This window comes from Lactuca saligna, chromosome 1, assembly GCF_052625555.1.
Source record: "Lactuca saligna cultivar CGN05327 chromosome 1, ASM5262555v1, whole genome shotgun sequence".
Classification (NCBI taxonomy): Eukaryota; Viridiplantae; Streptophyta; class Magnoliopsida; order Asterales; family Asteraceae; genus Lactuca; species Lactuca saligna.
The window spans coordinates 15,061,366-15,077,690 of NC_136417.1; the positions used below are offsets into that span (position 1 = coordinate 15,061,366).

General features: G+C 31.5%; 1 protein-coding gene across 1 annotated transcript; it reads left to right on the forward strand.

The window, feature by feature from the left end:
- The first annotated feature begins 5,949 nt into the window (after positions 1-5,949).
- LOC145016583 (cytochrome P450 734A1-like) lies at positions 5,950-7,832 on the forward strand. Its single transcript, XM_078974864.1, has 3 exons — positions 5,950-6,513; positions 6,599-6,843; positions 6,913-7,832. Exons 1-3 carry the CDS (start codon positions 6,016-6,018, stop codon positions 7,697-7,699), a joined length of 1,530 nt encoding a protein of 509 aa, XP_078830990.1. The 5' UTR covers positions 5,950-6,015; the 3' UTR covers positions 7,700-7,832.
- The last annotated feature ends 8,493 nt before the right edge of the window (positions 7,833-16,325 follow it).

Consider the following 16,325-nt stretch of genomic DNA (forward strand, 5'->3'; position numbering starts at 1 on the left):
TTAGACTAATAACCGCATCAAACCACACTGTGCTCACCTCTAATAAAAACTACTATTGTGGGAGCTTTTTCAGTTTAAATAAAGAAATAATATTTTTTGTTTAACATTGAGACTTTTGATTTATTTTTTAATACAAAACTATTAAGTAAGTTTCGAATTTTACAAACCATTATTTTGGAATGTTGTTGGTTAAACCATCTATTTTTTTTTATGATTTTATTAGAGAAACTTTAATTCTTTTTCAAATAGTTTTTTAACTAAAAAAAAATTGTTCTTTGGACTTTGTGCAATTCCTTAGCAAAAAAACATTTAAAATGATTTACTATAATAAATGAAAATCAATTTTGCCACATGTTAATCTCTCAGAAATCTTAACACTTGTCAGTTTGTGATATTTTTTAAATAAATAATAACTACATGTCAATTTATGGGTTTTTATTTAATGTTAAAATTAAAAAGTTAGATAATAATTTTACTTATATATGTACAGTATTAAATGCAATAAATATGATAGTAAATTGCAACTAATATGTTTGTTCATTCATTTTTTTCAAAACTTTATTAAAAAAAATTACTTATTATTTAAATTTTAATATTTAATTTTTTAATCAACTCGTATAATATACGGATCTTATACCTAGTTTTCGAATAAAAGACAAGCGTAATATAATTGATTAAAACATATATTTTTGCAGCGGTTAAATAAAATAAAATAAAAATTATAAACCATAACTGTTTTTTTATGAAATTTTGACATTAAAAATTTGTCTAACATTCTAACTCCACAGTCCTCACGGACACATCTACTTGGTATGATCCAACAAGTAAATAGGTCCAAGTAACGACCAATATTTTCTTGAACTCGTACCATCAAACTAAGCCCAGTGCCCCACTCCAAATTTGGAACCAACAACAGTATATTCATTTTGCTACGAGCTACTGTATTTATCAATTGACATTTGGCTTATTAAATAGGATATCTATAGGCTTTGTCCCAATTATATTTATGCCCCCATTTGAGCCGAGGTAACCATTAATAATAGGAACGGAGCTTCAATATTTGATTTGGGAGCCGAAAATATAATATGTATAAAAATTGATGAGTAGGAGGTTACAACCAAAATTTTATATTTTTGGGTCTGATATGAATAAAATTAAAACATATGGACTATTTCTAACCAAAAAATCAGCAGGGGCCACAGCCCCTCTCGACCCTAATAAAGCAACGCCCATGACTAATCCACTACTTTATGATCAACGACTTTATAAAACTAGATCAAACAAACAATGATGCATTCTTACCCTAGAGATCCCTAATTTGAACATTAAAGTGGAGTATTACCCATGAATATACATATGCCAATAAATCAATAACAGGGTTATATAACCCTACTAGATCACTTTCAAGTTTCAATGCTAACACTATCTTTTATATTATTTATAATTATAATGTAAAATAACACTTTCAATGTTAACACAATATACTTAACAATAAAAAAATATTTTAGGTATATTTTATTATCAAACTTTTATAATGTAAAAAACAGTGTTGATGAATAGTATAATATTATATTTAGTATTATATTACTCATAAACACTATACAAACTACAAAGTGTTAGGTTTAGTGTGAGGTCAGAGCATTTTAGTGTAAAAATGAGTTTGATTCGGACCCCCAATCATTTTCTTACTTGCAACATGATAGACTCAATAATAAATGTTGTTTTTACAAGAATAAGTTAGGAAGAGAGTGATGTTAAGAAATTGTTGTATTACTTGCTGAAGAATGAACGAGTACAAGAAGCATTTATACATAGGAAAAATAACAAATCTAACTAATAGTGTAATAGGTCTAATTGACAATAACTAACTAGAGTTAAATTATGAAATTGCCCATGGAGAAACAATTTACTAAAAGGCACTTCTTACACATTGTTGTCCTAATAGTTATGGTACAAGTTTACTTGCGAACAATTCAACAAGCAATTGGAAAAACCATGACCAATAACTATTTTGGGTGCGGTCTAAACAAATTTGAGCAAGTAATTTGACAGCATTTTTAGGAATTAATTAAGACCTCATGATGCACTTTGAATGGTTTCCCAACTAAAATGTTAGTGATTTTTATCATCGGTATTATTGAAGTGTAATAGAATTAATTTGTTGAATGATATAATCTTAATAAATAAGAATGCACAATTGTTTGAGTTTATTCTGATTTAAAGTGCGCATGTATCTAAGGGTGAAATCTAGTAGTGGGGTCCAAGGGATGGCAATCCCTGGCGAGGTCCAAAAGACAAATCCCCTGTTTGGGTTTAATAATAGTTATGTGGTGATTTTGTAACTCTCATATGACACTATTCACAAGTTTTTCAAACACTTGATCATTATTTCGTTTTTGGTCCTTTTTGAATTTGGAACAACAATCGTAACATTCCTCATTTTCTGTTCAAGAATCATTAAGTTTTTTCCAATTGATTTTTTGTTTTACTATCGAAATATTTCTATCTGAAAGTGTATCCCGACTTTAGTGAAAAAGCAAACACCAAAAATTTCTAACATAAAACTCAAAGAAGATAACCTAATGGTTAAGACTTAAGAGCAGTGTAATACCTAACTAAATCAGAGAAGATAAAGAAATGTACAGTACCTAACTAATATAGGATTAACTATTAACGATTAGTTATAATACACTTTCTTTTTTTCAAACCGATATACGTACATTATTAATTGGATAATAAATGAAGCTTAAATAAGATTGTATACACGTCATTATTTTTAAGTTTGACACAAATATACACAGATAATTATTGGTCCATTCAAAAAGGGTGTTCGTGGTGGCCAATTATGCAAGAACTTTTCCGTTGTACGACTGTTGGGTTAAACTTAGAAGATTTACACCAATTGCCGTCAAAAAGTTATTATAATACAAAATCTTTTTGACGTACGTTGCAAATAAATTCTTCTAGAACGGAAGGTTTTTTTTTTTTTTTTTTTTTTTTTGTAATTGTAATTACGGCTAAATTTCATATTTTAAAACAAATGACAATTATTGTATATAAACAAGAAAACTTCATAAATGTAAAATACTCAAAATAAAAATAAAAATGGTTATTTGACATGTTTTTTACTAGTTTACTAAAATGTTGAGTCTAACCAAGGCAAATTCAGAATATCGGGTGAGATAAAAAGTTGGTTACAGTTAATTATCAAAAAGCCTGTAAATACCTATTGAAATCAAGATAAAAACAAAAGATGCTGAATTTAGACCTTGAACAAATAAAGCTCAGTTGATCACGAAATACCAAATTTGTTATATTTATTTATAAACTAAAAATATCATGTTATATGATTTTTTTTTCATGTCATACTCTTATTCAATTTGTTAAATATCATTTTTTTATTATTTTGTTCGTAGGTTTTTCTATTTTAATAAATTCAAGGGTAAATTACACCATTCGTCCCTCGGGTAGGTGCCAAAAAGCATGTTTAGTCCCTATTTTTAAAAATTAACTCGGACCATCCATCTTTTGCTTAAAACTTGCACATTGCGTCCCTAATATGCTTTTTTGTTGCAAATGTAGTCTGTGACACATTTAAAATGACCATAATGCCCTGGATATTTATTTTTTTAACTAATATAATATTATTTATTATTATTATTTATAACTTACAGAAAAGAAATTAAAAAAAAAACAACCCTCTCTTTCTTTATCTCTCTCAGTTACGCTCCACCTCCGATGTCTCTCTCTCTCTCTCTCTCTCTCTCTCTTTCTCTCTCTCTCTTTCTCTCTCTCTCTCTGCATTCATGGTCAACACCTACTCTTAGTTTCCCCAACCCATCTGCCCCATTCACTTCGAAACCCTTACGCTATTGTTATTGATCGAAGATAACAGAGTAACCCACAACACCCACACCCACACCCACATGTGTTTAGATGTGATATCGAGATAGAATCTAAGTGAGATAGAGATGTAACACGGTATAGAGAGATGGGAGACAGAATTGACGAAAGGGAAAAAGGATACCAGAGGAAACAGGTGAGATAGAGATGTACCACAATATAGAGAGAAATACTTGATTTCAATTTTGATTTTGTGTTTCCTCCTTTATCGGCATCAAATCTAGAAATTGAATCTGATTCCGATTTTGATATTGATTTTGAGTTTTAGGTCATGTTAGGATTGATTTTATTTTGATGGATTCACCTTGGACTTAATTTCGATCGGTTACTTGTTTCGACTTTGAAGATGAAGATACGTTAAGACTTTGATTGCAATGAGATGTCGTGAACTCGTGCTATTGATTGCTTATGGGTTTCATCTGTGTTGATTGAATCTAATTGGTATTTTAAGGTTTCAAATATTGAATTGTTGTTTCGATGGTGATGGATATGATTCATAGAAATAACTTTCTATAGGAGCAGTGGATGGATCAATATGATCATTAGGATGGTATTGGGTTTCACCAAGAAGGCAAACAGGTTGAAATTGGTGATGGTCTCTAGTGTTCTTAAGGCAGATGGGGAGAACGAAGATAAGGGATGGTGGTTTGGGGTCTGATTTTGGTTCACCGATTTGGGATTTTAGATGGTTGTCAGGAATGGGTGAGAAGAGGGAGACGAAGGTAGAAGAAAACTGGGGAAAAGAAGGGGAAGGTGTTTGCGGTGATAGGATGTGGTGGCATAGGTGTTGATATTGATAGGCGGTGGTGCCGGTGGAGCTGACGGTGACATGTGGTGTTGCTTTCGAATCTTGTTGCAGAAGCTGGGGAAATGGAAGGGGAGGGGGAGGGGTGAGGATATTTGTTTCATTATTATTATTTTAAATTTAAACTAATAAAGAAATAAAAAAATATAAAAAGAAATTATTAAGGGCAAAATAGTCATTTCATGTCAATAAGGATGAACTGTGTAAGTTTAAAACAAACAAGGGACCATCCGAGTTAATTTTTAAAAATAGGGACTAAACGTGCTTTTTGGCACATGCACGAGGAACGAATGGTGTAATTTACCCTAAATTCAACATAATATTTTAATGTAATAATTTTAAAAAATATATTAATAAATGAATATCGATTTCATTAATGAATTTATTTTTTTATTTCAAAATTACCAAATTAAAATTCATTAATTTAATTTGTTTATTTATTTAAATTTAAAAGATAAAAAATCAATTTTAATAATTCATTATTTTTTTTTATAAATCCAAAATTTTTAAATATTTAGATTTTTATATTTAATTTTTTTAATTAATCTATTTAATACATGAGTCTTGTACCTATACATAGGGTTGTAAACGCAACGAACACGAACAAGGTCTTGTTCATGTTCGTTCGTTTAAGTTAGCCGAACAACAAACGAACACGAACGGATAAACGAACGAGATTTTCTTGTTCATGTTCGTTCGTTTAACAAATTACCTTGTTCATGTTCGTTCATTTATGTTCGTGAACATGCTAAACGAACATAAACGAAAAAACATAAACGAACAAAGATAAAAAAACACACACACACAATTGAGCATATATGAACATAGAATATAGCAATATAATAAAAAATAATTGAATATAAATGAATATAAATAAACTTAAACGAACGAACATAAACGAACGTTCACGAACATAAATGAACGAACGAGATCATTGTTCATGTTCGTTCATTTAAGTAAACGAACGATAATTTTTGTTCATGTTCGTTCGTTTATTAAATAAACAAACATAAACGAATTTCCCGCCGAACAGTTCACGAACGGTTCGCCGAACATTCAGTTCGTTTACAGCCCTACCTATACCTACTAATTAATATAATATACTAAAAATATGATTATTTGTTATTTGTTGTTTCCTTTTTTGGTATTTTTATGATTGTCTCCGTTGGCTTTGAAAAATACTTTTCATGCATGAATTTGGAACATTATATATATGGATAACGGAATCCATCAGCCTCACAGCAATTTTGACCTTCTTCATTATATCTCTTTTCTGTTCGAACGTTTTTTTTTTCTGCATCAACTAAATGGGCTTCCTCCTTCTTGCAGCTCTCTCGCTTTCCATATTCACACTTTGCTACCTCTATTTCAAATTCATTAAAACTCCGCTGGAGATCCAACGTCTTTTCCGTCAACAAGGCATCGGAGGACCAAGTTACAACCCCATCTCCGGCAACTCCGACCAGCTTCAACGCCTGATCATGGCGGAAGATAAATTGTCGTCCATGTCTGAATCGTTCAACAACAGTCAAGTGGTTCGAAAGGTAATGCCATTCTACTACTTTTGGTCAAAGATATATGGGGACCAATTTTTTTTTTGGTTCGGGTCAAAACCCAGGTTAGCCATTACCGATCCGGATATGATCAAGGAGATCTTATTGAATACCAGTGGATCGTTCCCGAAAACACGAGTTAACCCGTTGGTCAAGGGTCTGTTCGGCGACGGGATCGTGTATCTGGAAGGAGATCAGTGGGCTGTTCATCGAAAGATCACTAGTCAAGCTTTTAACATGGAGAGGATTAAGGTAATGATACATCATCGTTCATTTTCATAGATTTTCTAACTTCGTTAATGTGTTTATGGACTAAAAGAGGACGTTGGTTTATCAGGAATTAGTCCCTGAAATTGTGGCTAGCACCAAAAGCTTGCTAGATAAAATGGGAGCAAAAATGTGTGTGGAAAACAGTCTCGAATTAGACGTATACAAAGAATTCAACAACCTCTCAGCAGACGTAATATCAAGAACTGCATTCGGTAGCAATTTTGAAGAAGGAAAGCGCATCTTCGAGTTGCAAGATCAGCTTGTTAGGATCGCATCGGAAGCCATACGAAGTGTTTACATTCCCGGATTCAAGTATGTTACGTACTACCATTTCTTTTCGTTCCATGTGTTCATGCATTAACGTTTTCTACATGTATACAGGTATCTTCCAACCAAGAAAAACCGTTTAAGCTGGAACCTTCAACGAGAATCAAAAGAGATGATTACGAAGATTGTCGAGAAGAGTAACAAAACGAAGGAAAACCCTAAAGCTCTACTTTCGTTGTTAATGTCTCCTTACAAGACGGGGAACATAGAGAAGAGACTCAGTCTCGATGAGATTGTAGACGAGTGCAAAACATTCTATTTTGCAGGCAAGGAATCGACAGCCAATCTTCTGACGTGGGTTTTTGTTCTTCTCGGATCAAATCAAGAATGGCAGGAAAAGGCTCGTGAAGAAGTATTTCGGGTCTGTGGCAACGACGAGATTCCTTCAGCTGAGCATCTGTCCAGCTTCAAGATGATTAGCATGATACTAAACGAAGCACTTAGACTCTATCCTGCAGCTCCAATATCTGTGCGAGAAGCCAGCTGCAAGGATGTGAAGCTTGGAGGACTCCAGATTCCGGCCAAAACACAGCTTTTTTTGGCCATGGCTGCTGTTCATCACGATCAGAAGATATGGGGAGAAGATGCACAAAAGTTCAACCCCATGAGATTTATAGATACCAAAATACAACACATGGCCTTCTACTTTCCTTTTGGTCTAGGCCCTCGTAACTGCGTTGGGCAAAATCTGGCGATTGTTGAGGCTAAAATTGTTGTGGCTATGATCCTTACGAAATACTGTTTTGTGGTTTCACCGTCGTATGTTCATGCCCCAATCCAGGCTCTAACGGTTCGACCACAATACGGTGCACCAATGATCTTTACTATGGTTTCAAGTTGATACGATGATCGTGATGTATATTGAGTTTAATGAATATTGTTTAACCCTTGATCATGTTGCACGACTAAAATTTTCATACACCATCTTGTAAAAACGTGAATTCCAATTGAAAAGTTTGGTTCTTACTCCCCAATTGCCAACTTGACGTGATCAATGATGATATCCTTAGTGAAGAACAATAGAATTAAATTAGATAGTTAATAAATTAGAGTTGTGCGAACGAATCAGCTTTGAATTAATATTAAAATTAAAAATGACGGGGGCAATCGTTTTTAATATATTTTCAGGTGATTATAGTTAATTCTTAATGAAAAATTTAATTATTATATTGTTTTTTAACGGAAGTCAAACTCAACGTTCAAACATTTTTATTGGAACCCAATAACCACTCCATCATTATTATATTGTTGTTGTGAGAAGATCCAATCACATTATATTTTTTTTGTAAACTTTGTTAGTTGAATTAATTAATATATATTATTGGATAAATAACTTTTGACTTTTATATATATATATATATATATATATATATATATATATATATATATATATATATATATATATATATATATATATATATATATATATATATATATATATATATGAGAAAAGTGAATATACCCTTAAGGGTATATATACTTAGGTACCCAAATTCATAATAATACGTCGTTTTGTTTGATATATCTATTATAATATTGTTAAACTTTAATCCTTAAATTGATTTATATTCAATATTTTTAAATTTTCACTATCATCTTCCTCTTACATCACATCTTTTCGTCGAACACTTACTAGACTATATATTATTGTTGAAAATGACAATTATGTAAGAGGAAGATAAATATGAAATTTATAAAAATCTTTGAAGTAATTCAAGTTAGAACATTGGATAATTATAATGTTTATATACGATACAAAACGATATATATATATATATATATATATATATATATATATATATATATATATATATATATATATATAAGTTTTGACACTTTTTTACCATCGAAGTCTAAAAGTTAACTTGATTTAGCCATTTAATATCTCATCACATTAAATTGTACTCTAAAGTTTGAGTTTTGACTTGTTTTGCCCCATATAATTTTATGTAGTCAATTACCCGTGTCTTCTGCCTACATGACATCATATATTAGACATTAGACCGGAGGGTGTGGGAGGGAAGCTTCCTTCACTTTTTGTGGGTCATACCCTTTTTTCCTTCATTTTTCTTTCTCTCACCTAAAAGCTAAAGAATTTGTGGGAAGCTGTTCCCTCACTTTTTTTAAAAAAAAAACATTTCATACATATATTATATTCATTTTGTAGGGAGTTAAAACCAATGAATTTTGATATATTTTTTATATTTCTATAGTATATATATATAATTTTATAAATATTAAAAAAGATAAAAAAAAAAAAACAAAATAAAATTGTCCAATAACATGAAGAGAGAGAGAGAGTACGACATCCACTCCCCCCACCTCTTTTCCGCAGGTTCTTTCTCTCACCTAAGGAGTGGTGTTCAAGAGTGATGAAACTTCTCTCACCCCTTTTCCCGCTCTCACTCCGTCCAGCCTTAGACTTTTGATCACATTAAATGAAACCACAAGCTTTTAACTTTTTTTTATTAAAGTAAAAAAAAAATCAATTTATTTTTTTATTTTTTTAGCCAAAACTAAACTTTGTTTTAAGTTTTTCTTTTATTTTTTCGTATTTATTTATTTCTTGTTTTTTTCATCAACTTGATAACTTTTTTTTGACATTTTCCAAAAATGTAAAATGTATGAATAGATTATAATATGTTATAATTTTGGCCTCGGACTTTTTTTTATAACTTTAGTTATTTATATTTTCTCAAAAAGTATAAATTAGTGAATATATATCAAAGTATATTAAAATTTTAGCCTTTGAGTTTTTTTTTTCTAATTTTTTTATTTATATTTTTTCTAATATTTTTTTTATTTGAATTCAAGTAAATAAAATAAATAAAAACTTCAAAAGAATGTCAAAGTATAAACAAAAAAAAGTCAGTTTTATGATTTTTTTAATATATATATATATATATATATATATATATATATATATATATATATATATATTATTCATGTTCATTTTAAGTTTACACTTAAAATAACAAATTATGGAACAATTTATATGTAAATCTACTTATAATTTATTTAAAAAACTTATAGGAAAACATTGTAATATACTATATTATATTCATATACGTTTTACATTTTTTTGGAAAAGATAAAAAAAAAAAGTTATCAAAAAATAAAACTAATAAAAATAAATAAATAAATACAAAAAAGAAAAATAAAATAGACTACAAAAAATATTATGAAAAAAACTTAGAACCGAGTTTAGTTTGTACAAAAAATAAATAAATAAATAAACCGAATAAAATTTAAAATTTTAAAAATCATATTAATAAAAAAAATTCAAATTTTCAAAATTTGGGATCTAATTTAGCATCATCAAAAGTTTATGGTCTAATATAGGATATCACCTGTGTATGAGAACCATGTAGCTGGCTATAGGAGGTCGTTAGAGGAAAACAAATCAAAACTCAAATTTTATGGTTTAATTTTGCATGATCAAATCTTCAGCGGTTAAATCGAGTTAATTTTGAGATTTTGATGGTGAAAATATCAAAACTCCTATATTTACGATATCACACCGAAGATTTGTTGTGATCAAAGTTTGCCTAGAAAAATGTACCAATATACATCGTTCTATGTTCCAAACATTTGATGTGAAGAACTAGCCTTAAAAGTTGAAAGTCATAAGTGTAAACACTTTATTTTGATTATTATTAAACACTTCACAACCTATTACTCATATATCCACTTTGTCATTTCCTTGATTCACTTTGTCAAGTGATTCCAACTTGATATAGACATTGTAGACTATTGAGATTTTATGTGAATGATTTATGATTGCACTAGTACTAGAGAGAGGACTCATGTCCCATGGTTTGAGTTACACTTTTAGTGGAGTTCTATGTAGTGGATCGATTTTAAAGAGTTAATTAGGCACATCAAATAATAGTAACCGTACGTTGCAAATAGCTCTTTCCTAACTCTTTTATACCTTTTTTTTTTTTTTGTATAAATATATTGTAGTTTCTCATTTTCCTAACTCTTTAATACTTGTTTTGCAAATCGCTCTTTCCTAACTCTTTTATACTTATTTTGTATAAATATATTGTACTTTCCCGTTTGTGTTATATTTTGTTCTCAAAAGATATTTTGATGTAAACTTTTGTAAAATGTCTTTAAAGAACGACAGCCAATAAGCACGCTTCACTTTCGTGGACCATGCTCAAATCCAGCTCATGCCAACAATGCTGCTCAGCAGCCCACGTAGAAAAATAGTCATGGGCAATTAGTAGCTGTCAGGGCCAAAATGATACCCCATTTTGGGATCCATAAACCCATAGTTGGCCCACTTGGATTTTCAAAACTAGCCACATATACGATTGTGAACCATGGTACTAAATGCTACACATCATCTTGATGAATTTTTATAGTTAGGTACATATAAATAAAAGTTGACATTTGGATTTTCGATAAAAAAAAGTTAGAAATTACATTCTTATAAGTGTAAAGTCTAAAGTCAAACAAGTAAAAAAATTACTTGGTAATACATATGGAAATGTACTCGATATACATATAGAAATTTACAGATCTATTTTAAGTCGGCTGTAGAACGTTGAATATCCGATTTTAACTGGATTTGATTGGTTCCAAAAGATCAATATTCGAATTGGATTGGTCAGCTTTTGAATCACAATGCATATCCAAAAGATCAATATCATCCAATTATCGTCAACCCATCAAACATATTCAAGAAGTTAATTAGGAACTCGTGCAACACACTATGTTAGTGTGTTGCTACAAAATTAACTGTTATTTCCCTAAAAAAAATCCACATTTGACATTTAAGTGCCGAAGGAGTTGATGCAAATCGTTTTGATTTTAAGCTAAATGTTTATTATTCTATTGTTTTAGTTAGGTTGAATTTTTTAAATCATATATATTTTGAAGTGTATACACCTAACTCCTCTTCTTTTATTGTTTCTGTTAGTGAGACAATAAAAGAAATATAAATGATGAAACGAAACATTGGCTTTTAATCTTGAAGTGACACATTGCCAGCAAACCCTAGTTACTAACTAAGTTAGTGGTTACTATGATGCATGGGGGATCTCTACTTAAACTATTCATTCCATCAGTCAACAACATAGGCAAAGGCATGTGCAATTACTTCAAAAGTAAGATTTGCTCTTGGTGGGGGGCGGAATTGTAAAACTAAAATGCAGGCTGGGACCCTACAACTCCTCACACGATATAATTCAATCCTTTGGATTGGAAGAGGCATTAAGTGAAATACTAGTAAAATAGCCAGAAAATTACAAATTGAAACAAACATATCTTCATATAGAAATAAACAAAAATGTCTTCAATCGAAGATACTACTAATCCATGTCTACAAATCCAAGAAAATTGCAATTTCAAAATAGGCATATCAAAACCTAGTGTGTGAGCACATTTGACAATGTCAATAATCCTTCTATCAAACAGACATTATGAAGCATAAACGCCCGTTGCTTTTAAATTATGAGACAATTTCAATTGGTTTATTTGGTAATAAAATGCTACAAGTTTTTTTTTTGAACCGGCAAATCTAATCTACTCCTAAGCTAACAACACCTATTTCACCTATATCCACGACGACGGGACTTGAACCCTCGACCTCAAAGAGGGAGGGCACCACCTGATACCGCTGGGCTACAAGCCCTTTGGTTAATATATGTAATATGAGTATATGACTAAAAAGAATACGATTTTATGCTTTGGCATATTGGTTGATTAAGCTTTACAGTGAGCTCGAAAAGGAGGGTATTTGCTACTTCAACTCTTCCTGTTATTCAAACTGCCAACAAGTTATCCACTTGTTTGTTTAGAACAAAAAGGGTTCCCATATGAAGGTTATGTTATTATCGGGTTTAAAAATGACAATTATATAGTGAATGTTGAAATATTATGTTCATATGCTTCAAATTTAAATGTCTATGCAAAGTATTATGTTCTATCTCAAAGGATTTGTGTTTATTTGGATTTTGTATAATACTTTTAATTAATTATACAATAAGTTATTCAAATATTTTATTAGTTAGGAATACTTTTTTCGACACAAGATAGTTCATGAAGTTAAAACTATAATTTTTTTTTTATATTTTTTTTTTTTATCATTCATCACAATCATTTACACACTAACCAAGCAATATGTTCTCATTTAGACTTTAGAGATAGATCCATTCGGAACCTTTGAATCATTTAGGGTTCTGAATGATTCGTATATAAATTATTCAGTTGTTGCCAAATAGTGTCTAAACTTTTTCACCATAACTTGTTAATTTATAAAGCTCTTTGGAAGCTTTTTCATATTTTAGTGGGACCCATAACTTTCAACCAACAAGAAACTAACCAATAGTTTTTTCGATCATTTTGATGGGGCTTATATCTATTTTTTATTATTTTCAATTAATGAAAAAGATTAAAAAGCTCTTCTACGGAATTGTTTTAAGCTTTTTATTTAGACGAATGATATGAAAAAACTTAGGTAAAAAATTATATTAGTGTGGATGTTCCAATAGGTTGATAAGTTATTATAAAACTCAATCGCGAACACTATATTATGATGATCCTTTGGATTCGCTTACTAAGGTTATATAATTATTAATTTATAGTACTTATATGAAAAAGATCATAATATAGTAATCACAAAATACCACCATGTTGATATTTAACAAATTTTTAATTAAAATTTTGTCCTTTAATCATTTATATTATTGGTTGTTTTTTTAATTGTGGAGTAATGTTTTATTTGTGGAAAAATCATTTTGTGAGAGAGCGTGTGTTTGTGAACAAAATTTGCGGGTTTTAGAATGAAATTATTAAAGGTCAATAGTTTTGACGCTAGTATATAAGTATGTTCGATAGTCAATAGTTTGTAACTAGTGATATGAAAGTTGAAAGTTGGTGGAAAAAAATACTTATAAACTTTTTAAACATACAAATTTATATAAAATATAAAAACTACATGTTAAAACCCTCAAAAATTAATTGAAGTAGATTTTGAATTACAGATTTTTTGTTCAAAAATATTAGGTTTAAGCTTCTATTCCCATATATATATATATATATATATATATATATATATATATATATATATATATATATATATATATATATATATATATATATATATATATATATACAGAGAGAGAGGGGAAAGATCATTTGAGAACTTAAAGTTTTCCGAGAACCCAAAAACTAAAAGTGGAACGTTAGAACAAAACTTTTAATAGCCTAAATCAAACATGACATATTGTAAATTATTAACAATTTAAATGACAACATTGACTTTTTACAATAAATTACAAGAGTAGTTAAGGGATAAAAATTAACATACATAATAATTAATCAAAATTAATTTTAAAAATACAACTCTCTCTCTCTCTCATTATCTTTCTCTTTCCCTCATGTTCATCTTCATCCCAGATTTTGAGATGAAATCGTTGAATCTCACCTCTTCATCCCAGATTTTGAGATGAAATCGTAGAATCTCGTCGCGTTCTTATTGTCCTCTTCAGTCGCTTGAGTGTATCACATCCACCTTTGCTCCTCCATACTCCTGTGAATCACCAATTGTATCATTGTCGTTGATTTTCCCTAAAAACGCTTGTTATATCTCCGATCGGTTATCTACTACCGTATATCTGGAATAGAAATGGTTGTCTTCAGTCGCTGTGATCGGTTAATCCCAGGCTGAAAGTTGTGGTGCATGCCATGCGATCATCTTGAGCCCTTCCCTTTGCTAGTGGAAGTACCTGAAAGTAAAACTGAAAACTGTAAGCACAAAACTTAGTGAGCTCCCCCAACTACCACATACCATACAATAACATATACAAGACATGTTGGGCCCCGCCCGGCAACGGACCAAGGTCCAACATAACTTGGGCCCCATCCCTGCATCAAGCCCCGTCCGACATCGGACCGAAGTCCAGAACATATAACACATAACATAAACATGCATGAATCACAAAGACATCAAGCATACATAACTACTTGTCGGCATACTACAACTACGTAAATGGGTTGGCATTGGTGCCTTAGACCCGTTCCTACCGGAGGAAAACCCCACCTCTCAATCTAGCTGCTGAAAACTCGTGCAAAGGTGACACTGTCTGCTACTCCAACTACTCCCTAACTATCATGACCAAATAAACACTTAGTCAAAAACTGAAGGTTCTTCTATGGGTAAAATGACTATTTTACCCTTTTGACCTAATATGGGCCATGACTTAAGCCCAAACCTTCTAGTCCTCACTAAGGCCCATTAAGTCCCCAAATGGCCTAATTTTCTAAATTTGGCCCAACTCTTCAATTGGGCTTTCCTTTTAATCCCAACTAGTCCTTGGGCCCTTAACTGACTTCTAAAGGCCTATTACGGCCCACTATTGCTATGTCCAAGACTTGGCCCAAAACGTATCCCAATAACAAAAACCTACTGACTGAGCGTACGCTGAGCGTATCTGTCTGTACACTGCATGTATTGCTGAAACGGCTTGTACACTGCACATATTGGCATATATGCCTAGTGTACTCTCCTGTTAAGCTCTTTTCTCCAAAAAAAAGTTTAATCCCTTAATACACTACGTCCAAACTACATATTTGAGTGCCATGCTTCGTCCTAACCCATAAAGTTGATCATTTGGTGGCTTGTAACCCACCAAATGAGCCTACCACTAAAAATGACAATGAATTTTCATGGAAATGGCTAGATCTCTTGCATGGCTTCATAAAAGTCTCAAATCTTGCAACTTTACAGCTAAAGGAGCACATTGAGCTTCAAGGGTGGCAACCCTAAGCTCAAAAACGAAATTGCATGGTCAATATCCAAACTTTGGACCTAAAAAGGTCCAAATCTTCAAAACCCTATATCAATGATCCTAGAAGGGAAGATAGGAGCTTTATACCTCCTTTGGGTGCCAAATGATGAGCTTGTTCTAGATCCTTGAGCTCAAGATACACAAGTGCTTCTTCTCCAACCTTTCCTTTCTTCTTCCAAGCCCTTTTTCACTAAAAAAGCCCAAAAATGTCAAACACACACATGAAGGGAGTATGAAACGAACTAGGGTTTCTCTGAAGGTGAGGGACAGGTGAGGAAGCTAAAGGGGAGGCTATAATGTGGTGTTTATAGGTCTTAAACCCTAAAATAGGGTTTGGCATCTGCCCACGTACGCGAGGCATACCTATTGGTACGCTGCGCGTATGCACCCGAGTCCCTAGAATCCAATGGCTACTACACCATGCGTACGTCAGGTTACGGCCGGCGTACGGCTTATGGGCAACCCAACTTTTGGCCCATTTCTAAGGTCCACTCAAATGGGTCTATTGTCAAAGCATTAGCCAAAACAAATATTAATTTACATAATTAAATAATACCTTGAGGGACGGATGTTACACTAATACTCTTCATATTTGGTTGATTTAACTAAGGTTTCTGTAACAATGTGTGGATTTAACTAGGTTTTCTATAACATTGTGTGGCTGGA